The sequence below is a fragment of the Parus major genome, chromosome 15, assembly GCF_001522545.3.
Source record: "Parus major isolate Abel chromosome 15, Parus_major1.1, whole genome shotgun sequence".
Lineage (NCBI taxonomy): Eukaryota > Metazoa > Chordata > Aves > Passeriformes > Paridae > Parus > Parus major.
This window is the reverse complement of record NC_031784.1, coordinates 11,040,898-11,068,548: the sequence shown is the minus strand read 5'-3', so window position 1 is coordinate 11,068,548 and position 27,651 is coordinate 11,040,898. Positions and strand designations below refer to the sequence as shown.

The window sequence follows — 27,651 nt, the reverse complement described above, 5'->3', positions numbered from 1 at the left end:
TGTGGGCCAGGAACAAGCAATATGAAAGAAATTGTTACCAGAAAAAGTTTCTTAAAATTCATTTGAGAAAGTTCTTCTCACTGAAGCTAGTGGGACTATATTTCAGAACATTTTGTCAGAAGAAAAACTAAAAAGTGAAGTATTTCAATGCTTTGAAGCACATATTACTTGAGACAAGAAAGTAATTTGCAGAATAATCCAAATTAGAACAACAAAATCACTCCTCCAGAAACACAAAGACAAAGCAAGATGCTCTCAGTATGCACAAGCAGGCACAGCTAAGATCTACAGATCCTCTGACCTATTACAGTTCTTTAAAATGTTTATGTAAAAGCCCAAACAAAACAAACAAAAAAACAAAAGCAAATCCAAATATTTTGTTTAATCAATGGCTCCTAACAGTGTACTACAAGACTGCCTGTCAATTTAGAAAAAAAACATACATCATTTTATTTAAAATAGAAAGAAGAAATACTCATAATTAAAATGAACAGGAAAGTGCCCTTCAGTGAGGAAAAGGAGTAACCCTGGGGCAATGATTGGGGCAAGTAATTGAGCAGGGGCTCAGATTTGACAAGGCACACAGTGAGCTCAGGGGCTGTATGAGCAGCACACTGTGCAGCACACACACACAGCAAAGACCACACTGACACACAGCAATGGGTAACCTACACCATGCAATTAAATATTTAGGGAAATTAGGGCCTGCACAGAGTTCTGCAGCAGCCATTGCCTCCTTACACTGACTCTGGAAGAGAAACTCTGCAGCAGCCTCTGCACAGGCTGAGAAAGGATAATTCTCACCTTTATGGGCAGTCGTGGCAGAGCTGTGATGTTCCAGGTGACCAAACCACTCCACTCAAGGCTTGGACATTTGGCAAGTAGAAAAAAGTTAAGCAGTGCCAAAGCCTTCCAGGGTCAGAGCTCTTTGCTTCCTAAACAAGCAAATTGACATTATGCATACAGACAATAGTGCATGTCAAACCCTGGCATGTCAATGAATGAGATTTTGTATTTTCTGACACAAGAGTTTCAAATGAGCTCACGCTTTATGCACCACGCAAATGTGAAAAGGCCTTACTGCTGAACCATAAAATATTCTGCACATTCCAATATCAAAGAAACCCACAAAAACTATTAACCTTCTCCATAGGACTTTTAAAACATTTGATGGTTGTGTTCACAGCAAACCATAACATGAGAAGCACATCTTTTATAGCACACGTGAAGGAGTCTATCTGCCTTGCTATCAGAACACTGGAAAACCAGATTTCCTAGGGAAGAAGCCTCTTGACTTTGCCACAGCAGAGCAAGTGAGACCAGACTGCAACAGCTATCCTAAAGAACACAGATAAGGACATTATGAATGCACAAAAATGGTGTCAGTCACCAACCTGTACCTGCATTTATCTGCAATTATAGCTTATTACGCCTGCAGTCATAACACAGTTATTCAACAAATTCTGAAGACATTAGCCTCCTGGAGAGAATGAAGTAGTTTTTCACCAGCAGCAGAACCAGCTGTCTGAGGATTACTGCAGTGATAAAAACCTCTTTCCCTCTGTATCACCTTACAGTGGCAGCAGAGACATCAAAGGAAGGGACAATGAACAAGCCGTGAGTCTGGTTAAGTCAGCACCGCAGAGCAGGAGTGCAGCAAGGAGATGGTTCTGGAAACAGCTACCCCAGAGGAAACACAGCCCAAAATGAATGGATGCCAGCTCCAAGGAAGAACCTGCCTGATGCCAGGCCCATGCACAGTCACAAGTTACACATCACCACAGGGAAAAGAGGCAACATGACATGTTTTATATGCTGCTGCTCTGACATGTGGAATTAAGAAATTATGTAGATATTTCTGCAGGCTGGGATCTGATCACAGCAAAACTGCATCCCCAGAGAGGAGGGGAGGCCAAAAGGCAGGAAGGAGCATCTCCTGCAGCAGAGGACATGGCTTGCCAGTCCAGTGGATAGCACTATGGGAACATCACTCTGCTGTACCAGCAGTCTGACCTCCTGCTCAGAGATAAATCATGACTTCGAAAGCCTCAGTAACAACTCATTTAATAAACTACCCTGTCTCATACCAGTTTTCAGCTTCAGTATAAAATCTAACCTTGACTAAAACAGACTGGGGAAGAAATTACAGAAAAAAGTAAACTGAAAGATACAGATTTTCCATTCAGATGATCCATTAACTTTCATTCTGAAGTCCAGCTCTGCAGCTAGAAGAGGACACAGTCTCCCAAGGACAGTGTATCCCTAACCAAACCTAATCCAAAGGGAACATACTCATTCAGTTGTAACTGTTTAGCACCACGATATTCTGGAATCAGACTTCAATGTATGATGTCACACTCTGTAGACCAATGTCTTTAGAGCAAGAAGAGTTTCTGATATGTTCACATGGACAAATCAGCATGAGACAATGAACAGGATTTCAGAGCCTACAGGGCTTTTCTAAATCATGGAGTTTCACCCAGACAATGCTTCAAAGCCAGGCAGAGCTTTGAGAAACCCTCTTTATCAGATTTCACAGATGTACGTGACACATTTAGATTTTTAAGGTTACAGTACATCCCCAGATACTTCAGCCTCATGCAGGAAAAAAAAATACTCCCCCAAACAAATTTATTGGCACTTTCTGAGCAGTATTTCAGCAGTTAAAGAATTAGGAATGTAAAGTGTGCTCAGACTTGAACTCTGGGTGTGGTTACCACTAAGCCGAAAGAAAGAAACAAGCCAATGCAAGAACCAGCTCATGTTTTGCCAGGGAGATGGAAAAAAGGCTAAATTAAACCCAGAAACCGTGGTAACAGATACCAAGTGTCATTCTGAGTGTCACTGACTTCAGCAGTGCAAAAGTTACAGAATTGACTGCACCTCAGGAGAGCCAGACATTCTGTTCCTGTTGAGCATTAATTTATTGCCAGAAGATGCATGAAGTTTATCAGTGAAAACAAACACAAGAAAAGACAATTTCAGTTTTGTTTCATCTTCACAGCTTTCAACGACTTTTTATCCAAGGAATAATTTTCTCAAGCTTTTTAAATCAAACTATAGTCATGTAATAAGGTGACAGATTCCTATTTAAAACACAAGCAGGAAATTCTGTCACACTTTACACTGTCCTTAAGTCACTCCTTTGTACCTGGAGATGGCACACTCTCAGCAGTACCTGAACACAAAGACTGCAGAGAAAAAGGCTCTTATCAAAGATGAATACTCCTTCACCCCAGCCTTTACACAATGCAGTTCTTTGTATCCCCATCACAATCAAAAATGGTATTGTCTTCCACACTCTTCTCCACTTCTCACCATTCTCCACCTTCCCCATAGGAACAAATATGGAAGGACAAAGTCTGCCTGCACACTTTACAACAGATTCCAAACTGATCCAAAGGGCTGTTAATCAGAGCTGGACAAACAGACGGATTTCTAGGGTAGGTTTCTCAGGAAAGGCTCAGAACTACCCTCACGAATCTCTTTGAAGGTGATGAATATTTTCAAGTGACAGGGTACCACTGAGACAATGCACAGAACTTTCAAAATGCAAATTCTGACACCAAAATCCTCCCCTTAAGAGAGAAATAACCCTTGTTCCAGGCGTGCACAGCAACCTCGGCAAAGGCACTTGTGCTCCAAAAGCAATCCACAGTTCTTTAACAAACTAATCTGTGTGGCAGGCAGAGGAAATCCCATCTTGCTAGACTGGGCAGGAAAAGGCTGAAGATCCTTCAAAGCGTGTTTGTGGAGGATCCCTTTCTGTCACTCCCCATCACAGCAGAAAAAAATTCCGAAATTCCCACCGGTCCCCAAGGAAACAGCAGCAGTGTTCATCCCCCCGCCCAGCACCTGTAGCACAGCACAAGTTTGTGAAGCAGGGCTGAGCCACCAGCTGTCTCCCGAGGCACAGACAGCTTTTGTGCCTCCCTCCCCTGGCAGCTGCAGGGAGAGCCCTGGGGGCTGGGAGCAGGGGGGTTCTCCCCAACACACCCAGGGGAGAGCATCAGCAAAGGACAAAAAAAGGACTCGGGAAAACGGGGCAATGGAGCAAGCACACAGATGCCACGTATTGGCATCCTCTCTTTCCTTCCAGCTTGCAGGTATTTATTCTGAGAGCTAATGTTTAATGCTGGGAAAATTCCAAGTCCACCTAAGGCTGGAGAATTCAAAAATAAATGAATAAAAAAATGAAGTGAAGCACAGTACAATGTCACCTGCCTGCAGCCTTTCTGAGAAAAGGGAGAGAAGCCTGGCTGACAAAGCATCTTAGTCACGCAGAGCTTCCATCAGCCAGGCTTCAGGAAGATGCAGGTGACAAAGGCCAGGAACAAGCCCAAGTGGCAGTGAGTGCTGGCATGTGGCTGGAGAGCCCAGTCCTGCCCCAGAGGCAGCAGCAGATGCCACCCCAGGGCGTGTGACAGCTCCCATTCCACAGGCAACAGCTGGGTCACAACAAGCGGCAAGTGAGAAAGCCACAGAAGGGAAGCAGCAGCTGAACAGGTGACAGCTCTCAGCAGAACCCAGCTGCAGCACAATGCAGGGAGTTTGGAGGGTGGTGGCCACAAGAAAGGGAGTCTAAGCAGCAGGAAAAGCTGCAGCTTTCCCTGGAGCCAAGTCCTCCAAGTTCAGGCCACAAAACGTAAGATAAAAAGCAAACCTGGCAGAGTAAACATAGGAGGGACAATGGGAGAACCAACGAAACATGCCTGGGTAACATTTACCACAGTCAGTGGTAACACGTGAAATGTGTGTTCCCTTTTAAAAACTCTTCTGTGCCTTCCTCTGGTCCTCAGTGTTCCTTCAGCTAAAGAATTGCTGCTCCTCTAAACTCAGGGAAGCAGTGATGCTCAAGTGTAGAAACCTATCACATTCCTCTCAGGCCTATCCTGCAACTTTTAAGCTAAGCATGGAGTTTCACTCCAAAGCACAGCTCAGGTAATGAACATCAGCTCAGCTTTGACAGCACCTTCTGGTTTTTAATGCTGTCACAGCTGGTCCCACCAGCTGTTTTCTGCATGTACTCTTGCAAACTTAAGGGGCAGGCCAGGCAGCAGAAGTTTGTGCACTAAATTCTCAGATTAACAGGGGTTAGATGAAGCAAATGCAGAAGCAGCAGCACTCTGAGGAAGTCCAGAATGGAAGCATAGCTGCAGAGAGGCCACTCAAACAGTATTTCTCAAACTCTTTAAACATCTACAAACATACAAGTTGTGGATGAAACTACCTAAAAATATGCACAGGCAAATTTCTCTAACACTGACTTAATTACATTTAAATTAACACTACTATAGATCCACACCCCACTAACAGAAGTCCTAAGAAAACAAGAAATAAACAGGTGAGTCATGCAACTTTTTCATCTTTCTTGTATCCCTTTATTGAGCCCAGACTCTGCAGCATCCAAGCTGCTGCCACATTTCATGCAACTGTGGCCACCAGTCTTCACCTGGCACTTCCTGGGCACAGGTTTGGGATCGTTTTTCTATTTACATGGGCTCCACTTGGAAACAAAGGGCTCAAAGTACTGATCCATGTCACTTACTTTCTTCCTCCAGCTATTTCAGATGAGATATTACAGAGCTGCTTGAGCTCTCTCATCTTTACAGATTTAGGAAAAAAACAAAAAAAAGGGAAGTTGTGCCCAGCTTGTTTCAGGGAAGGTACTCAAACCAAAATGAACTAGGACATGTGAACCCAGCCAAAGCTTGGCAGTGCCCTTGGCTGTTCCTAATGAAGGGAGTTGCCACAGGGTGCACTTCAGACACATCCACAGGCAGTTCTGCCATGGATTTGGTTTCCCTTAGCAGTAAGTGACATTCAAAACAACTTATGAAGAAAATCCTCACCTTCATCTTCCACAAAAAAGCCCCCTCAACAGTCTCACTTTCTTTCACTGTCCTGTGCTGTTCCAAAGGGATCCTGCTCCCTTCAGGCTTTCCTGTACAACAGCAATCAGCACAGTCAGAAGGCAAATGGCATTTACCATCCCCAGCAAGGTGACAGGAGGCTGGAGCTGGAAAGGCTGGGTGACAGGAGAACCTTGCTTCTCCACAAGCTACGCAGCACCTGCTATTCACAGAGGGTGTAAGAGTGGTCTAGAGATTTCTCTTTCTCCTTTCTTCACTTTCATTCAACCTCAAGAATTTCCCACTGAGGGCATTCCATTCAACACCCACCCAGAGCTATGGCATCAAAAGACCTGTAAGATAAACCACCTGAACTGGTACAATGTCTCTATCTGGCATCTTTGATCAAGTTTTTTGGAAATCTTGTGCCCTCAACCTTGCCAAGCAGTAATGTGATGCCTCCTAAAATGCTCCACTGACAGAGATTTTTGTTGTGCCCACGGTAACTCTTTCTGTCCATCCCTCAAACAGAAACTCTGCTGGGTGTGCAATAAAGTTGTGACACTTCCACCCCGTCTTACACAGCAGAAACAAGAACCAGGGTCAAGACAGCCAAGTGAGAAAACCAGTCTGAGGCAACACAGGTCCTGCTGAGCAGTTCCTCACTGCTCTGAACACCTTCCTCCCTGTGCAGACACAGCTCTGCAGCCAGCTCCCCTCCACCCCTTCTGCTCTCTGTGACCAAATGACAATACAGAAGCAAGGCTGGCATCTCACAGCCAGAGAAACTGAGGGTCTCTGCAGCCTACAACAATGTGTGGATAAAAATCACATCCCAACCAAACCTCACACTGTAGTCAAGACAAGTGGTTCTAAACCTTCTTTTAAAAAAGAAGAAAAACCAAAACAATCAAGAAAAACAACACAGAGCAGACACAGCTCCTCTGCTCTTAGGTCTTCCTCATCCTTCCAGGAGTTCAGAAAGACTCTCTGGTGACCCCAGGGAATATCAGCTCCTTCTTGCTGACAAGCTGCTAGTTGTTCTGTGGAGCTGCCCCATGAAAGCAGGGATTCCTTTATTTACAGTTTCTTTCCTCCTTTCCCACCAGTTATTTTTAAGGGATTATGTTTCCTGTTTTCACTGCTTTGCCTCCATTTGTCATTCAACACTGCCATTAAAGTAGGAGGGAAGTGCAGGGGAGCAGACCAACACAAAGCAAACCTTTAGGGTTCAGCAAGCAAGGGATTAAATGTCAGCTCTTTCCCCCTTCAGCCTCACCTCTCTCTTGCACACCCTCCAAGGTGTTACGTAAACATGGCTTTTCCTCCAGCATATACCCAGATTCTGTGACAGATTACACATTTTAGGATGGATCAGATAAGCAACCTATTCATCCTGGTTTGTGATAGCTACTTACCCTCCCTCTGGCTGGTCCATTTTGGATCATGAACAACTTGTTCTGGAAAACCCCTCCCTGTATGCTGGAGCTAGAAATGGTGCCACAGCATTTTTTAGAGACAAAAGCAGAGCAACAGAACTCAGCTACTTTTTCTTGTTATGCTGTTGATTTGTAGACATTGTCTCCCTACCACCTCAGGACTGGATGTGTGATTATCAGGGAAATGGTAGTCAGAGAAAAAACAAAACAAAAAAGCCCCAAAGGGTCTGGCAACAATTTAAAAAGATGCAATCCACAGAACTACTGCCTTTTCCTTAAGCCTTTGCTTTCAAATGTGCTGGCAGCAGTCTCACAGACCCTCTTGATGCAGGTTGTAACTCAGATGCAGCATGCTCCTACAACTCTGCTCCTCAGCACAGCTCTTCTGCAACTTGTATTAGTATGGTGACCCCTGAGGACAACAAATACAAAGCTATCAAAGGTTAAGGGTAGCACTGGGTTTGAGTAGATAAAGGGCAGTTTTACTGTTTTAACACTTTTTCAGATATCTCAAAGCTCTCTGCTCTCTGTTCATACATTCTTTACTACAGCCTGACTCCCATCCATCACCTGATACTCAAACACACGTGCTCTCTATGAAGGATAAAGAATAACTGTTCTAGCAGAAGCAGAGTCAGAAGCATCTCTGCCAAGTCCATTAGCCCCCTCCAAGAGTTCACATGCTCCTATTCACATGATTCTAGGGTTCCCCAAGGCTGCTGCTGTAATTGCAACCTTCCCAACCTCCTCTCTTCCAGTCACACTGTGGGGCTGACCCAAAGGTGACAATGCATTGCAGTAGAAGCAGATGATGGCCAAGGGATGGAGGGAAATGAAAGATAAAAAACACAGAGTTGAGACAGGCACACAAAGACTCTGAAATAAAAGTTGGTCTTAAGCCAGCTCAGGGTATGGCTAAGCTAGTCTAACAAGGGAGTGTGGGTTTGTGCAGCAGCAAATCATACACAGAAAGAATCCTTACACAGGTATCAGAGAGCAATTAAGGTTTAATTAGGCTCAGGATAGACAAATCAACACCAAAGAGGAAACTAATTACACATGAAACTGAATTATGCATGGCACATAGACACCAGGGATACCAGAAGAGTAAAGGGCATTGAGATGGGAGAAAAGCACCACAACCAAAAACTGTCAACAAGGAGAGAAATCAGTTCTGGAGAAGATTCATTTCTGCTCCCAGACAGATGTAATCTTCACTTTATGGGACTGCAAAAATGAAATATTTCAGCAGTGAAGAAAAAAGCAACTAAAATCATAGCAAAGCTCAATATCAGACAGCTCAGACCACACAGCTGGGCAGAAGGGACAATAACACCAGAACAGCTTTTCAATGCATAAACCAGGTTGTCCTTTTCATAGCAACAGGAAAGGCAGCTATCCCCCCAACACCAGCTAAAAAAGGGTGTTGTCCTCTCCAGCAGTGTGCTACTGTGCAGATGAAAGGCCATGCTGGGGAACAAACACGTGGTGCACATGCAGGAGGACTTAGCTCAGCAGGGCTGTTCTCAGGAGAGCCAAGGGAGCTGTGTAGGTACTGCTCCTCTCAATCCATACATTCCCTGAGGGCTGGGTATTTCTTTTTCCTTTGAACAGTGCCACCTAATTTCTTGATACTCCTGTAAACAGACTCACCGCAGGAACTGGTTTAGGGAGCTGCTGATTTACAGCATCAGCAACTGCAGATTTTAAAGTTCTCCTCAAGAGGTAGAACAAGCAGAGCACACAATAAAGGAGTTTTGGAAAAAATAACATATGCAAAGCATATAAATAGGCAAACACACAGTGAAAAGGCTGGGCAAAGCTGCTGCAAGGAAGATACTGAAAGTTTCTAGGCTTGGTAAGATACCACAGATCACAAGACAGTTGCATTCTTGGCTGAGTACGCCAGCTTCTCTCACAGATCTGGCAAGAGAATGTTAATGAGACCTACCTGGAAGGCTTTAAAATTTAGGGGAGTACTGTTCTGACAGGAACTTACTGGTTAGTAAGTAATTCTGAAACACAAATTACCTTTACTGTAAATGCACCTTTCTAAGCAGTTATAACAAAAACAAACAAACAAACAAACAAATCCAAAGCAAACAAACAAAAACCCCAAACCAAACATCAACCCTAAGAACCCCCAACACAGAGATCTCTGCCTTTGGAGAACTGCAAAGCTGGTTATTCTAGCAGTCAATCCTGTAGCACAGGAAAAATGGAATTTTTTCAATTCCTGTCTCCTTTATTGTTGCCAGCTAAAGGCTTGGCTGATTTTCTTAAGCAAACTCAGTGGGAGAATAGACTGGACTTCCCTGAAATATTCTCCTGCCACAAAATTTCTGTATTGCATAGTACCATTCAATTAACACCAGATATGGTCAAAAGAAGTGTCTCTTGCACTGCAGTAAGTGAACAAAAGTCAGATCCATGGATTTTACCATGCCAAAAGCCACAGAAATGCTGGGAGAAAAAAACAAGGACAAAAGATCTTCCCAGTAAGGAGGAAACACAAACTGCTTTATAGCTTCAGTTCATTTAGATGCATTAGTAATTTAAAAAATAGCTGTTTGGTTGGTTACATAAAAAAAAGATGTGGTCACCAGTATGGTTCTTTATCATCCAAATACTGCAGTGTAAGCCAACAAAAGAGATGACTTTTGAGCTAACTAGGGCCCTTTAGGCCCTATCCACAGCAGTGCTCTGGCAGTAAAAAGAAAGGTGAAACCGTTCTGGTCTGACCACCACAGGCAGAGATGAGAGGGGATAAAGGTAATTTAGCAACAGTGTTAGCACCTCCTATCATGGATGAGATATAGGTAGTAAGTTCTAGAACCAATAACTGAAGTTCAGGGTCAAGATGCCAGATCTATCATTTGTAGATGATCTTGGACAAAAAAAAACCCTCAGTTTCCCTGGATGGACAGGGAATGCACCCATACTGCTGAAACACCTGCAGATCCCAAGAACAAACAAGCCCATATCATTACAGCAGTGCAAGAGAATGTATGGAAAGAAAGCCCCTCTTTTAACAGTGTGTATCCTTCCTCTTTTGTGCAGAAAATCTTAGCCAGAGTTTTCTCCTCCCTATTCCCAGGTATAGGTATATTCCCTCAGGTATAGGATCTTTATGGGCATTTTTTTTAAGCCAACCCCCAGTACAGCACATTGTAACATAAAATGACAACTTATCATTTTAAAAGTAAGAAATGACCCTAATCACAAGTTTCACACAGGTTTTTATACTATTAAAACTTTATTTCAATATACTTAAAACAAAACCCAGGACTTTCTAAGCAGAGGACTCCCAATATCCTTGACACTCTTCCTTTCTCCAGGCCTGCCTCTCTGAAAAACATTCACCCACCCAATTTTTGCCTTATCAGGAACCTGCTACATTCCAAAGGGCTGTGCTCAAGGTTGTAATGTTCTTTTCCAGGCATTTTACTGACTATTTCACTGCCAAATACGGTCCTTTCCGGGATGCACTCATCTACAAGAACTCAAAACTTGGGCATTTCAACAGGGCTGCACAGCACTGCTGACAGAAAGTAGATCACTGTTTATTTCAGTTGAAGAGAAAAAGTGTGTCACTTTGTGTATTTTTAAAAGGGGGAATTAATAATTGATATTTGCCTTCACAGTGTCCTTTGATCCCAAAGCAAATCAAGCTAAAGGGATACATTCAGTAGTACAGCTGCCCCTGGGGTGAGCCACTGGACACCTGCAGGCTGTGCAAGGAGGAGAAGAATGGAAAAAAGAACATGAGTTTGCCTTTGTAACAGGGTGCTGAGTCCTGGCAGAGCAACGAGATTTTCTCAGCACTATCTGAGAGATGGAGCTGTAGACAGCACAGTGTTAAATAGCAGGAATGGTTTGCTACTCCCAGCTTTCCCCTACAAATAGCAACTCCTCCCCACTGCCTACAGCACTGGCTGACATCTCCCAGGCACACTTGGTATGCACACAGAGATAGGACACACTCTGACAGGTTTCATTTGGAGCCATCTTCAAGGACATATTAAACGATGCAGTCAAATCCACTTAAGTACCCAACAGAGAATCAGAATAAACCTGTTAAAAGGATTATTCTACATACCAGTTGATTTCTACAACAGTTGCATTTGTTGCAAAAGCCCTTTAAATGAATACGAGCTACGGAAATCACCTTGGGGCTGAGGCAGAGCACACAGCCAAGAACAAGAAATCAGCTTTTTTCAAAGGTTCGACAGAAGAGAAGCAGACCCAGCTCTGCAGAGTTGCTCAAAGTGCCTCAGATAGTAATCCTATTTCGGGAATATAGGGACTACTCTGGGCTCAGTGAGTCAGCAGGGTGGGGCATTTTTTTTTCCATGTTTGTGGACTGAACAAGAACAGAAAAAGCAAAAGAAGCTGGAAGCCAGAAATGTAGCACCTGGTTGGTGCACAGGCAGGAATTCAGCAGAGTTAACTCAGAAGAGTTCACAAATCTCTGCAGAGCCAGCAGTCCCAGGTAAAAATAGAAGTTTTATCTTGGAGTCACGTAAGCATTCAAAATAAAACTGAACAGAGAAACTGTAAAGATGTTTCAATGCTGGAAGCTATGTGTATTTTCTCCTGGTGGGGACTCCTGCCCTCTCCTTGTTCAAGACTGAGTTTTTTAAGCAAATCACACTATCTGACAAAAATCTTAGTTGCACTATTAGGCCATGTCATGACATTTTATATTTCAAAGCAAACAAATGTAAAAAGGCCTAGGAATGACCTCTAAAACTCTCATCAAGGGAAAATATTCACACAATTATGAGATCTAATACTACAGACGCCTCATTACAGTAATTACATCATAAAAAATGACATAAAACCTTAATCCATGAACACTCACACACACACTCCAAAAAAGCAAACACAAGTTACTGAAGGATGTCCACTCACTCTATAAGCTGTGCTGATCTGGCATCCATCCTGTCCTCCTTCCAGATGATTTAAGACCTAAACAACCTCTTGGCAGAAGCTGGTCATTTTCAAAGTCTCAGTAAAAAAGAATAATTGTATCTTTTTTTCAATTTTCTCCTGGTCATAAGCAGTCAATGTATTTGCTGATGTAATAATTGAAACCACAAAGTACTTACATAGGCAACTGGAAGGGGAGTCACTCATACAGACCAGGATGTCACCAGGTCTGTCTAGCAAATACTTACTGTAAACACTCCCATTTTCAGTGCTAGCATTCCACTTAGGTTTATTTTTACAAAACAATTTCAAATACCCACAAGCTCTCAGGCAGCTTTTGCTCATTCACGCTCCCCCAGCAGCAGAAACAAAGCATCTGCTTGGGGAAGAGGTACTCTGCTCAAAGGACACCCCAAACCTCTTTGTGAAACCCCAAAACAGCTGGATAGTCATAAGTGAAATTGCTGAAGTTAAACAAGACTTCTCAGCATTAACATTCCATTGTTATTTAAATTAAGAGTCACGGACTGCGGGTTTAGGTGTAAATTGTCTTTCATGGTATTTCCCACTCTGCCCCAATCAGTTACTGCTCTACCAACAACCTTTGTAGGATAGATGAGGATCCACGGTTAGAGGGGGTTTCTGCTTTGGTTGGGTGTGAGTCTTGTGATTTTTGTTTGATTGATATTGGCTCAGAAAAAAAAAACAAACAACACCCCCAAAAATGCCACAGATAAATTCCCTGATCCAGTTCTCAGCATGAACCTAGAAATGAGCAGTTGCTGGCACGACTGACAGGGCAGCAGGTCACAGCATGAGGCTTTAGCACCAGAGACAATTTAAATCGAGATTTAGCCTCAAGGGGCATAATATGAAAATACTGGAAGACATACACAGATGCATGTTGTAAGACAAGGCAGCTTGTACTTCAAATTTTAAGCAAATAAACCAAAAAAGGGAAGTAGAAAACCCAGATATTAACACACAAGCAGCAACCACAGCCACAGGCAAGAAATCCAGATTTATTTACTTAGAGAGGAAACTGAATGAGTTAATATGAACACAGAATTAAGTAGAAAAAAAGAAATAGTGGAAGCAAACATATGAATTGTAGCAATCAGCAAGCCCTCCAGCAAGAGAAATCAGGTGTTTCCATTGTGTTTTGTTGGGGTTTTTTTACGGTATTTTCCTTTAAAAATTAAATATGGATATAAACCAATTTCTAAACACATACCTATAGAGGAAGTTAATCAATTTACTAACTAAAGTGTGATCCAGGACAAATGCACCAAATTTGATTCCAGTACATTAGAGCTCACCAAAATTCAGCTAAAACCCTGAGTTTCAACAACTCAAAAGACTGAGCTGCATATTTCCTCATCAACACACTTGCAAATTTATTTATGCAAATCACTATATTAAGATAAAAGCTTGCTATAAACCCAAGGCTGTTTTTCTTTTTAAGTTCCCTTTTCATTCTTTACATGTGTTTGGAAAAAAACTTGCAAATTACTCGTTTCCTTACAAACTAAAAAACACAACCACAAAGCAACCAATTATTAAATACTATTAAACAAACCTGTTTCAAAGTATCAGCCCTACACTGCAAGCGTCTATTAATGGGAAAACCAGTTTTAGCATCAAAATGCTTCCTCACCCAGATGTTGGTATAATTACAAGGAAAAGATCCTTATAAAGTTTAGGCAGAATTCTCTAAATTTGTATCTTTGCATCAGTGCATATTTGCACATATATTGAAACCAGTCTGAAACACCTATATACAGAATAAAATATTCAAGTTAAAAATTCTTCCTCTTCAGATTCTTCTTGTGCACATATATATTCAGAACACATTTACATAACAGATAATCAGGTCTCCTTCTTTAAGTGGAGATGCTGAGATTTCTAACATGCTTTGGAATGGAGGACACTAACTGGAGGAAGATGTGTAACCCTTTATCTGCAGTAGAAATTTTATCAAATTTACCTCTCAGCACAGAGCAAAGCAGAGCTTGGATCACATTAGTACGTGTTTCAGTTTGAGCAGAGACCACAACAAATTATGTATAGGTCAGTGCTCAAGGCTGAGTGAATTTGGGGTAGTCAAGGACAGGCCTAGGGCACGTTTGCTGAGCACACAGGACAGGTCAGTCCCACTGGAACAGCCCCACCACACCAGAGTGTGACACAGCCCCAGCTGCCAGGGGACAATGGCCCAGCAGACAGGAAAGCACCTTCTGCTGCTGTCTCAGATACTCCAGAGACACAATAAACATATTCTTCTCTCCATGAATACTGAAAAAACCCTACCTAACCAAAACTCTTTTTAAGTGAGTCCTACCTCAGAGGACTTGGCAAACTGGAAAAAACATATCTGATGTTTTGATGTAAACACCGTTTTATCCCTTTGTCAGGCCATTTTCCCCTTTAGGATGGCAGATGCAGGACAGCTGAAAGAATTATTAAATAAACATGCTTTCCAAATTGCATTAGTGTTTCCATAGCACCTATCCAGGAGGCATGGCAGATACATATGGCCAGCTAACACAGTTCTCCAAGAGGTACAAGAAACTTCTAAACAAAGTTATAGTTTTGAACTGCCTGCCCAGCATAGCCCTGAGCCAGCTCTCAGCCACATCAGTATTGCTACTGAAACAGCATAACCTGCATGCATGTCAGTTTTAAAACATTTATAATCTAAGCCTGTGAAGACCCTATCAGCTCTTTTGAAATCAGAGCTCAAGTCCAAACTTCAAAACTGAAGTCTCTTGGGAAATCCTGGTTCAGGTAGTTACACAGAAACAAACAGCTACTGCTGTGGAGCTTCACTCACAGCAAAGCAGTCACTAGAAATCCCCTGGCATCAGCAAGACCTCAATCAAGTCATTCTCAAGACACTGTTAGAGGTCTCAAAAGTAGCCAGTGGTGTATTTAACTATTAAACAAAACAAAAACAATAATCCAAGCAAAAAACCCCCAAACAAACAAAAATTTGTTAAGCTCTCTTGCTCCTTCCTCGTTACTTATTCCAAATGCAAACCTTATTTCCTGATATTTTTTCCTATTGAGAACACTGACCCTTTTAGCAATACACAGAAACTGGTAATAGCAAGTTGACTTCAGCGCTGTGACTGCATATTTCACTCAGTGCATTCAGAAGCTGCAAAATCAATTTGGATTAGGAAGGGTCAAAGGGATGTATAAATCCTATGTAAATATTTCTATACAAAGCAGAGTGGTTTCTCAACAACTACCAAAGAAAAGGCTTATGGGTTTGTGGAACTGCCCAGCTGTGTTCAGGAGGACGTTCAAGAAATGCAGCAAGCCAGAGGAAGTGCCTCTCCAAAGCCTAAATGGGGGCAGTGACAGGTCTGCATTCTCTGCATTGTGTGTTAAAACATCACTTAAGAATATAGGAAAGTGAAAAATAATTGTCTTCACTGTGGCCTCATATAAATTCATAAGACATGAGACCTTCTGCTTTCACATGAAGCAGAAACCAGCCCTCATCTGAATGGCAAGAGCACCAGACCGTGTAAATCATCCCAAAATTGCCATCAGTCTCTCATCCCTGTCATGCAGTACAGATCAATTCAAGAAGGCAGTCACATCTGTAGCTCAGTACACCACCTGAAACACCAAAGGAAAACCAGGGAATTTACTTGATCCCTATCATCTGAAAAGAGCATGGGGATCATCAGTCAGGCCTGGCAATGGCCCTTCTGCCAGAAAAAAACCTGAACTGTGAATAAGTGTAAGACAGTGGATGGTTTCCAGGTTCCCTGTTGAGCTGAGCTCTCACTGGCTCTTCTGGATATACTCAAGGACTAAACATGATCCTCCTTGTCACACACCAGCCCCCTCACCTGATCAGACACATGCTCCTCATGAGTTCTGTTTGAGCAGCATCCGGGCCCATTACAGTCAGACGCTGCAAGGCAAAGAGAGCAACAACAGAACTCAAATGAGTTATTCAATGTACTTCATTCCACTGAGTAAGTTCCTCAGGAAAGCTGCCAGTGGAGAAAAGGCTGAACAAGAGATTCACCCAGACAATTATACAGGTGACTGCTAAGCCCAGTGTATTGCTCACATTAAGTGCAGCAGCTTTCTATCAGAGTCTGAAGCAGCTCTTGAGGACCCCTGAGGATCCTGCTTATGTGAGCTGAGAGGCACTTGTTCAGCTCAGGAAGCCTTTGAGACAATACTCTGGATTTGACTAAAGCATTCTCTTGCTGATATCCATTTACCCCATATCAGGAGCCACAGATGATTAATACTAGGACTAGAGCAGTAGTGTATGTCCCCAGGCTAAAGAGAGAATTTTCATCTGACAGCTTGTCAGAGTCTTTTTTCTACTTGCAATTCAGATTTCACTTGTCAGCTTTCTAATCAAGAAAAACAAGAAAAGTAAAACAAGGAATGGACTGTAAGATGTGCTCTCCTCACTTCAGCCACTGATTTAGTGTAGGATGCCCATCACCTATACTTTTAATTCCAGCTAGGCACTGGCTTTGGTATCCATCACAATTAGGGTTAGGTGGGAGAACTGCAGTAGGATTTTGCAACTGGACATTCTCTGCTGGCTAATCTAGACATTTAAGTAAATTACTGATACAGCTGGCAAAGACAAATTTATTCATCCAAATACCATGATTTCCTCAAAGACAGCATTATTGTGTTTTCTCAGAATGAAGTCAGTGATTTCACCCCTGTTAGACTGAGGGGTCCAATGACTACCTCAGGAGAGTGTAAAGCAAAAATGTCCTGCCCAGGGAAGGGACTCCCATACTTGTTCTACCTAAAAGGATTCAAACAAAAGAGACAGTTTATAGAAGTGACAGGAGAAAACACATCCAAGTCTTCCAACAGTAATCTACTGTTCTGAGCCTATTATTTTCTGAAACTTCATGTCTCAATGTCTCTTCAGGCCACAATAAAAAAATTTCCGGAGCAGCTCTAGGTCAGCAGGAAGCAGAACTGAAGATGAGGCAGTGAATTATGAGCTGAGGCAGCTGGACTAACAGTCACAGAAACAAGTGTTCTGTGCCTTGGCTCACTCTAAGCACCATAATGTGACCTCTCCTGGGAAGCCCTGAGCCCAGCCAGGGGCTGTCCTGCTGGGCAGCCGTACCCTGCGATGTAACTGCACCGCAGCAAATCAGCGCTGTGTTTGTACGTGACACCTCCCTGGTGACAACACACACATTACAGTCACTTCTGAGCAGCTCAAATACATTTGGAGCCCGATGCTCCAGGGAACAAGGTCTTTTCCTTCACAACAGATTAGTCTAGGAAGCTGCTGGCCCATTTCAAAAGAACACACAGATGTGACTGTTGGCAACTGAAGGATCTGCTGGTTTTTGGAGGCTTTTTGTGTGTTGGGTTTCTTAAAACTGTTCTAATAACAGCCTGTTCCAGCCTCACCCATTTTGTGGGTTCAAAATGGGCACTCCTTCCTTAGCTCTGCAGCCAAGGGAGTACGTAATCGCTGATAACAGAATAGCTGGTAAATACCCCACCAGAGAAGTAGCTGCATTTCAGTGTGGAGTCTAGAAAATTCCCAAGTTCTTAAGAAGTAAACACACACAGTGAGCCAAGGCTGCACGGTGCACTTCTCCACACCTCAAGGAGAGGAGCTGGAGTCCAAGCACACAAGTTACTCACTATTAAGTAACTCCTCCTGCAAGGACTGCCTGCTTAGATTTCAGGTAATACTGTGTGATCCACAGCAGCCTCCCATAGCTGCTACTGTGCTGTTGTCATAGACCAATCTGCAAGTAATTTGGGGATTTTGGATACTTCAAAATTTGTGCAGAAGCTCCTGAACAGGATGGGGTGGTTGTGAGAGTTTAAAAAAATATATTATTTTTAAAAGAAAGAAGGCTGTGGTGGATCTACTCTTCTGGAAAATAATCCTTATCCTCCACAAGATAAAATAAATAATATTTTTTTAAAAACTCACCCCACCCAGTAGTAACACAGATTGGTGAAATGGTTGCAAATAACAAAATAACATAAGGTAACAACTATGGAAAAGGCCAGCAGGCACAATTCAAGTATTAAAAATCAACACACTGACCTTTAGCAATTCTCTCTTCCTACAGGGCAGTCCTCTAGATTCTCACACACATACTCCTCAAGGATCCATGTACCCATGAGCAACTAACTTGACTCCAGCAGCCACATTTGGGCAGAGCTTTCTCTAAAGCAGAGACTCCAATTACATTTGCAATAATCTGATTACTACATGAGCCATAACCTGGTTAAGAAAGGGTCTCAGAGATACCATTTTGGCACTTAGGAAGAGGACAGGGAGAGAGAGACGTGCTTTGTTGTTTTAGTAACAGACAGATTTGCAAAGTGCAGCCAGATTTTGTGTCAGAAATACACCACGTTGTCCTATACAGGACACTTTTACTGTTTAAAACACATACAGTACAATTTGAAAAAAAATTTAGAGAAGTTATGGATTTGTAAAATTGTCTCAACATTAAGACAGACCAATATTCAAGGATTTACTTACAGCTTATGGTTGCTTTCACATCACTTGTAATTTAAAGATATGATCAGGAAAACAATCCACTTTGTCATCAGTGAGCTGGCCAAAACCTGCTTTGTAACCCAAGACACTGAAATTGGGTTTGGAAGTACTTCATTCACATGCAGCTCACCCAAGCTAATCCATGCCAGCATTTCTCCAGTCACTCACAGCCTACCCCTCCATCCATCTGCCATTCAACCTGGACAGGAACACCACTTCTTTTCCTACATGTGCCAGCAAAAGGTCACTAAAGCCAATGATACTTTACCAGGGCAAGAATAGGATCAGGCCCTTATTATTCTTTCCATGGTTATCTGACTGAGAAGAAAAAATCAAAGAGGAGACAGTAAAAAAAAAACCCTCAAACTGCTGGTCTTGGTTTCTCTGGGGAAAAGCAAGCTCCAGATAAGCCGTGCCTCCAATCACCACTCTGATTTTCATGAGCAGCAATATGCTTCCCTATGGTAATTGAAATGGAGCAATTCTCAAACAGCTTGCCAAGTCTCACCTCATTAACCTTTATGGACTGACCTCCAAAATTCCTTGAAGCTGAAATACAGGTCCCCCTTGCCTCTGCATGATAACTGTTTACCCCTAAGAGGTTGGGGAGCAAGGGAGAGCATTAGAAAGCAAACTGCTAAACATGCTAAAACTGGAAAAAGAACTGTTTCCAGCCTATTACTGGGACCCAAACCTTCACAGGCTTAGGCCTCCTTTGTTGGCCCTTCTTTCAGGTAGCCTGCAAAGCCAAATTTGGATTACAAATCACACCTCCCACCAATAACACTTCTTTCAAGAGTCAGTATATAGCTCTAGTGTGTCGCCCAGTAGTCAAAAATAAACATTTCCTAACCCACGCTTGAAGGTTTAGCAAATTTTCTAATTAAACCTTATTTTTCTTTCATCCCAAATCTGTTACTCAGGATGCCTCCTTGCAATTCCAGTCAACTCATTTTATTACTTTTGCTCAGGTCTCAGTTAAACTTTCTGGTGGCAGTGAAAAGCAAGCTGTCAATGAAGGAGTGACTGAACACAGTACTTAGCATTTTATCCAAATAAAAAACAGAGATATTAGACAAATGGAAGCACTTGGGAAAAAGGGTAGAGCAACTAGTTCCACAAATTAGCAAACTCTTAGCTTTCTTTTTCTCAGCATTAGCTTGAGATAGCACAACTATAAGAATTAAGAGTATAATGTTCCAGTTTTGCATCCTGGAAGTCTGTACATGGGGTCATGTATATTTACACTAAACAATAAAAATCTTCAAGGTTAAAACCACAGCCATTAACTGCTTTGCTAGAGATGAGGAGACACAGGAGAGCAAAGCCCTTCATTCACCAATATAATTCACTGCTTTAAAGTCCATCACCTACAAACAGAGCTAAATCACTTCAAAAGTCACTGCAAAGCTTCTGGGCTGGAGGCCCTGGCTCTGTGAAATCACCGAGCTGGAATCACCTGGGTCTGACTGTTTTGTACCCAGCACAGCATTCCAGTCTGTGCCCATCACACTAAGGATGGATATGGATACCCTGTGGCTCTGGGGCTGCTTGGTGCTAGCTGAGTTCCTACACCACTCCCAAACTTGAATACATTTTACCTGCCCAGCCAAAGGCCACTGCCTGCCTCCAACAGGCCCAAGCCAACCTGCAGCAGTGGCAGCTGCACAAAGTGAGCTCACTGCCACTGCCAGAGACCCCTTTAAACTCTTGGTAAGGGTGCAGGGAGGACAAGCAGCTCTCTGACACTACTTGCAGAATTCCCAGCTCTCTGTCTGCTTACTCCAGGGAAAGGCAGTCCCACTTTGATCTCCCTGTCATGGACCATGAAAATGAGCTTCACACAGTCAGACTGAGGAGACACCAGCAGTCTCCAGGGCTCCCCAGTACCAGACAACTACTGTGTGGATTGGTTTACACTCCCATTTCAAAGGCAGGTGCTTTGTGACTGCAGAAGTACCTGATCTAGGGTGAACCTAAGAAAAGAAAAAAATAAAATCTACCTACATACTATTATTTCTGTCAGGCCTGAGGTAAACATTAGTAACTCTCTGTGGAAGAAGGAACAAAACAAGCACTTCAGAGTCCACTGTAATCATTGGGGACATAAAGCAGCTCCAGAGATTCCATTAAACTCTGCTGGAGGAAAAGAGAAATCTGGAAGAGAGAGGGAGCTCTTCACTCCCGCAGACTAAGAAGAGGGGAGTGGTAATGCAAGCATCCTGATAATCTCCAAAATCTCAAAAGCCACTAAATCACTGAAAAGCAAGGCAGGGTGGGGGGTTGCACTGAAACAGCATCTTGGCATCAATGCTCCTAGGAAATCACTGATCATCACAGGGAAGAATTAAAACATGTTTAAGAAGTAATAGCAAAATGAACCAAACAAGTGTCAGGAAAATTTAAACCACATTATTGATTGAATGTAAATCACAGATGGAAAGCAGGACCTGTGGCCAGCAGGCCTTAAAATTAACAAGCAGTCTGCATATTATAAAAGTTCCTACATTTCAGCTCCTCAGAACGAAGAATCTCTACACAGTGGACTGAAGTCTGTCTCAGCTGCTCAAAGGAAAGTTTTGCTTCTGAACAACAGGACTGGCATTGTTGCCTCAGGTGTCTGCAAAATCCCGCAAAGAACTTTTCAAACGACATCTCAAAGCTAAATTCACAGAATACAACACTGGGTGGAAGAAGTGCAGAGTTAAGGAATTTGTCTAAGATCTCAGAAGATGCAAATATCTTGAGAAGCAAACCCTTGCAGAAACTGGTACAGAACAAGGTCCTTCCAATATGACACACTACATGCTTTCTTGGGGCTTTACAAATAAGTAAAGTTTGCCTTAAAAGCAGGAAAAACAGATGCTTGCTTATCTGCTCGGGCATTTAAGGTACACAAAAACTGAAGAACCTACAGCTCTAGGTAGGCAGGAGTTTTAAAATGGCTTTTTGCTGACATAACAGGAATTGTGAGGTCTGCAGTTCACATGCATAAATTGCACTGCTCTCTCCTCTCTGTACATTAAACTCATAAAAAGACAGAGAATGCTCTCCAAAAAGGGACATTCAGAACTCCCACATTTAGTGAAGGCTAAAATAAGTTAAAACTTCACTCCAATGGAATTAAATGACACATATCCCCAGACTGACCTCATATTGAGCACTGTGGTGGTTGGTGGCTGTCTCAAGAAAGAGCCTGTCACGACTCTCTCAGAGCACCACTTGTCACCTGAACAGAAGCTACTCCTGGGGCACCTTGAGGGAAGCAGCTGTGCAGGTGAATGTTATTTATGTGGACTCCAGATAGTTTCCATGTTATTATGAAGACAGATAAAATCATTTCACACAGAGTGAGAGCACTGATTTTATGCAGCAAGCTCCAAAGCCATGCAACAGCTCCAGTGTGATCGTCATTAACAAACTGCTGTTAGTTAAAAACTGTCCCAGCTGAGGCCATTGCAAGATCCCATCATTCCATACCAGAACTGTGCAACTTTCCCCTTGACCATAAGCAGAAATGTACAATGAGTGGCTTTTGTCACGTCTATTTCTGCAACATTTAACAGAAGGCAAAATTTTAAAAATCTTGTTCTTTCTTCATAATCATAGTAAAGATATTCAAGCTTAATGCAAAGTTAAAATGTGATTTTTTTTCTATTCCCACTACAGGAAATTAGTGATACATAATTAATCCTAATATCAATATCTTTGCCCAGGCTCCATTAAGTACATTTAATAGAAAGTACAGCAATTACCAAATCTCAACCCTGAAGCTCTCACACTGCTTCTTGGAAAAAAACCTGAAAGCCTACTACACCTTGGTTTGCTTTAAGGTCTTTGATAATCTACCTCCAAAAACCCAGATTCAAATTTTGGCTCAGACCCCATCCACTTGAGAGTTACGTCCTTCTTTTGTAATACAAAATCAGGAAAACATCACTTAACTGTGAACTCATGAAATAATTTGGACAGAACAGCACATGTCTGCTGGCCAAGCTCAAGGTGCACTGGGACAGATCCAGATGGAAATTTCACATTGCACCTGTCCACAGCACACTCAGTTTTACTATGGGAAGAGTGATCAAAGGCAAAGCCAGAAAACACACAACAATCTGAATACACAGGGAAATTGAAATAAACCCCACTTGATGCTAATTAACATTAAGGCTGGCCAGAACCTACTGTGATTCAAACTTGCACTCTGTTCAAGCAAAACTTTAGGGAAGCCTGGCAGAACCAGTGAATGAACCACAGGTGCTGGAAAGTCTGTCTGGATCTGTGAATGGCTTTGGTATCACATGGTCATGGAGAACAGCCTGCATCAGAGCAGGGGAGCTGGGAATGGGAGCCAGCCAGATAATCACACAGTGGTCTCTCAGGCCTTTTGTTTGTTTTATGAAAAGGAGGTTCTGCCAACTGGTTTCAGATCAAAAATCATCCCAATTGGGAAAGAAAGAAAATTCCTATAAAATGCTCAGTAGGAATTAATCAGAAACACAGTCCTCCTGAAGGCATAAGCCTTTTTGGTGAAGTAAAAAGTTGCCACCAGCTAATGTGCAAGACGGTACTGATTAGCCATCTGGTGAAAGTTCCTGCTAAGCTTGCCATGTCACCCCCTGAGCTGAGGAAAGCAGAAGGTGGATCAGTTACATTCTGTCCTTGCCTGAAATGTGTGGTCATCCTTAGGAACACGACACAAAGCTTTCCAGCACATCTAGGAATTATAAGTGTTCTGACTTTCCAGCTGCCTTTTTTTTTTTATCACTGTATCCCAGCTAAATTATTTAAAATAAAAATTATCCACTGCCTTTTCGAAAGCTGAATTTATCCTCAAGCTTTATCAACCTTTGTTATTTTTACCCCTTTGTTTCCCTCTGCAAAAACTGAAATTGCCAGGAGGCTTCCCAGTCATCTAAAGAGCATCAGTAAACAAGAGCAGAGACAGATGGCTGAGCTCAGTTCAAATGAGCACAAGACTGAGCCTCTCCCCTAAAACCCAGGAAGAATGCAGCAGTCCCAGAGAGAAAACAGGGATGTACATCCAATCTGATAAGGGAGAAGTCACTGTGAGGAGGTGCAGAGCTTCCATGTACATTGAACATCCACTACAACTGTCCAGCTTTCCAATAAGACAATGGGTAAGAGGATGGCACCAGGGCACAGAAGAGTTGTCCCTCCATTGCTGCCCCCAAAAGTACTGCTGACAAAAACAATCAGCAGGGAAAGTAAAACCAGGGCATCTCCTTTGAGCAAAGTTACTCTTCTGAGAAGTAATAGAGCAAACTCTCACAACCTGAGAAAGTGACACCTCTGACAGGTCTCTGAATTCACCCAATACTACAGGAATTTGGTCCCATTGACAAATAACATGTTAATCCCTTATTAAAATGAGAGATTCAAAGAGACAAAGAAAACCCAAGAGAGAACTCACAGATTTGTAATTAAAGAAATCTGTCAAAACAAACATTCCTATTTTCTTCATTCCTGGATTTGATTTTCATTTACATTTAGGAGACTGCTGGTGTTAGCAGAAGATACTGTTTACATTACATGCCTTGCTAAATAGGTTCAGACATCCACATGCATTCGAAAAAATCCATCTGAATTAATGTAATTCCTTATATGCCTCTTCTACCTATAAACTCACTGTGATTCCACAGACACACCTCCATGCCTGAATGACTTACATAAGAACGGGTCCAAACATTGCCCATTCTTCCCCAAATGAAAAGTTTTATTCTGCTGAAATTTAGTTAACATTTTTTCCCTCAGGGCTTCCTGATATTCCAAGTTCTTCCTTCACTCACAGATAGCAGAAAGCTCCAAGAACAGAGCTGCACAATCATCACCTCCAATCAGCTCTAATTGAAGGCTGACACGAGACAGAACGAGAAACTAGCACTGCAATTAATACAGACAGGAAAAAACAAGACTGTGGGAGCAGCATCATTATCGGTAAAGCTCTGGCAAAACCCTCAGGTTGTGGCTTGTTGGCACACTACCACCTCTGAGGTAGAGTTTAACCACTCCATAGTGCACAAATATGAGGGAGGGAATAAACTCGTGGTGAATTCACCACAGATGGTGAATACCTGGTGAAGTTCTGGCCTTTTTACCTCAGTGTTCAGACTGAAACTTTAAGAAATTATTAATATAGGACTCCATTGATCCTCTGAAGAGAAGCCTGAATCAACCCTTCTGGGAATCCAGATTGAATTCGTAAAATGCAGGCTGACATACACTTCTGTAGGATCTTCCTAAAACAGCAAAACTACAAATTAAACACAGAATTCTCACATGAAATAATTGTCCCCTCACAGTGATTCACCCAGGGTCTCCCATTCATTTCCATGATGCCATTCCCTGCTCAATACATTTAAAAGACTAAGCAAAAAGCTGGTACACACCTGTATCCTCGTGGAAACAGCTGTCCTGGTGACATCTCCCAGAGGGCAAATCCCCATCACTTGGCCAGATCTGTCCTGTTTTTCGTACACCCACAATGGTGGCCTCAGACACGATGACCTGCTGCTGCCGGTGCCGTTTCTGAGACTGGGGGGTTGGTGGGCTGCTGCTGTCAAAGGACTGCTGAGAGTTCTGGGAGGGGGAACGGCTTTTATCCCGATACATGCGGTAAGTGGTGGGGCTGGGGGAGACATGGCTGGACTGTCCTGAGGAGAAGTCTTCCTCACTGGAGGTAAGGTTCTCATTAGAGCTACAGTCAGGAGTATATCCTCCTCCAATATCTTCAAAACTCCTGGGGGAGTAAGATCTCCTGGGCCACGTGAGATGTTTTTCCTGGTCAGGCTGGCCCTGATTTCGCAGAATAGGTCCTTTTCCTTCTCCTTCCCCCATCATTCCACCAACGTAGATACTCTGATACGGCTGAAAGTCCATGGGCTGCCAAGGTGAGCGGTTGCTGCCATTGGCATTAATCAGGTTATCTTTAAGAAACTTGGGGTTCAGTTCAGCATCCTCATATTCTCCATCATAGCCAAAGCTGCTCTCTGAGGACCTTCCCCTGTAGGCAGGCCTCTGGAACTCGCTGAAGCTGGGTACCATGTTAGAAGGGAGGGAGTGCAAAGACTTTTTGCGTTCCATTTGCATGGCTTGGCTACCAAGGGAACTTATTTTATCAGAAACATCTTTATCGTTGACCTTTACTAAACCCTTCTCATGATGATACTCCATGTTCACATAAAAGGGCTTTTCAACAACATCCTTGTTATCTCCAGAAGAATGTGAATTAACCTTTTTCATTCGCTCAAAATTGGACCTTAGGGCTGCCACACTGGTGCTGTTCCCTCTCTCCTTAGGTTCAAATGACCCCTCCTTCTCAGCAGATCCCACCAGTCTGCGGGTGGAAGCTGATCTGTGTTTTGAAGGAGAGCCATCTGTATCACAGCGATTCTCCATGTCTTCCACAACTCTCTTCAGTTTCTCCTCGCCGTAGTACTTACACCTGTCCTGCTCTCCTTCTCCATGGTGGGGGCTGTCCAAAGGTGACAGGTCTGACCCATCACTCTGGGTAGACAGCTTCCGCATAGAGGGTATCCTGGGTTTAAACTTTTCTTCCCCGTGATGTGACTTGCTTTTTTCATATTCATCTTGGTCAGCAGATTGGTGATGATGCAGGTCCTGGATCTGCTGCTCTGCACCCCCTTCAGGCAACTGAGAAACACGTTTAAAACCCCATCTCTGTCTATCATAGCTTTTTTTCTCCTTTGCCAGAAGAGTCTGCAGGTAAATCATGCGGAACCTCTCCTTGTTAACCTCCATCTCCAGTCTCCGGATAGATGCTTTGCACATCTCCAGTTCCTGTTCAATGTCTCCCACAGATTTCAGCTCCATTTTAGGAGGCTCAGAGTCTGCAAATTGTGCTTTCCAAGCCTCTACAAACCCCACAGGGTCCACCATTTTGCATACGGGAGTAAGTGAAGAACACGAGAAGGAGGCTGGAGAGAAAGAGGTGGAAAGAAAAAACCAACCGGATCTCACATGTAGAAGCAGAAACAGCTCGGGCAGGGTCAACTCAGCGCGTCTCTTTCGCGGTCCATGCAGGGCACTGGGAGGCAGGCAGCAATCCTCTCTCGCAATCCTCTCTCCTCCCCGTCCGCTTCTGCTTCTGCCGGCCCCAGCCCCGCGTACACTCGCTACTCTCTCCCCAGCATGACTGATCGTTTGCTGGCGAACAACAATGCTCCCACCCCGGCGATCCCCCAGCACTTCAAAGCGCGTGGACAAAGGAGCGGGCTCGGGGCGGGGGAGGGAAGGTAAATATCGCCCCCCACCCACCTCCTGTCGCCGCCGTCCTGGGCACGGTCCTCAGCGCGGCCACGCTCCGGAGCCCTCCGCTCCGCGCTCCCTCGCCAGCCCCCGTGTTGTGCTTTCTCTTTCTCTCTCCTCCTCTCCCCCTGCCCCTTTCCCTGTCTCCTCCTCCCGGCTATTGTGCTGCGCTCGGGGCGCACACGGTCCCCGCGCGGGGCGGCGATGCGGCGGCGCGTCCCGGCCGAGCTCCGCCGCTACCCGGCGCTGCCCGAGCGCCCCGCGGCCCCGCGGGAGCGCCCCCGGCGGCGCGGCCCCCGCTGCCCACGGCGGCCCATCGCGGCCCGGCTCCGGCGGCGCTGCGGAAGGGGAGGGGAGGGAAGGACCCGGCGCAGGCACTGACACGGCGCTGGGGCCTCTTAAAGGGGCAGCCGGGCCGGCCGGGCCGGGGGAAGCCGCGGGGGTGGGGGAGCCCAGCGCTTTCCTCACGGCTGCCCGTGAGACAAAGGCAAAGTCGTGAGCGGTCCCGCCCGCTCGCCCTTACAGCCACAGGCCTGGGCAGCATCACACCTAACAGACACGGCCGTGGCTAAAGCTGGTTAAGAACGTGCCGTGCCCA

General features: G+C 43.8%; 1 protein-coding gene across 2 annotated transcripts in view; it reads right to left on the bottom strand.

Moving 5' to 3' along the window:
* The window catches only part of BCR (BCR activator of RhoGEF and GTPase), a 97,769-nt gene extending 70,551 nt beyond the window's left edge, over positions 1-27,218 (bottom strand). The window contains exons 1-2 of one of the 2 annotated variants that reach the window (XM_015644036.3): positions 27,063-27,218; positions 25,175-26,722 (exon numbers count right to left, since the gene is read on the bottom strand). In XM_015644036.3, the coding sequence (XP_015499522.1) occupies positions 25,175-26,684 (1,510 nt within the window). In that variant the 5' untranslated portion in view covers positions 26,685-26,722; positions 27,063-27,218. The other variant, XM_015644034.1, reaches the window with a different exon arrangement.
* Between the last annotated feature and the right edge of the window lie 433 nt (positions 27,219-27,651).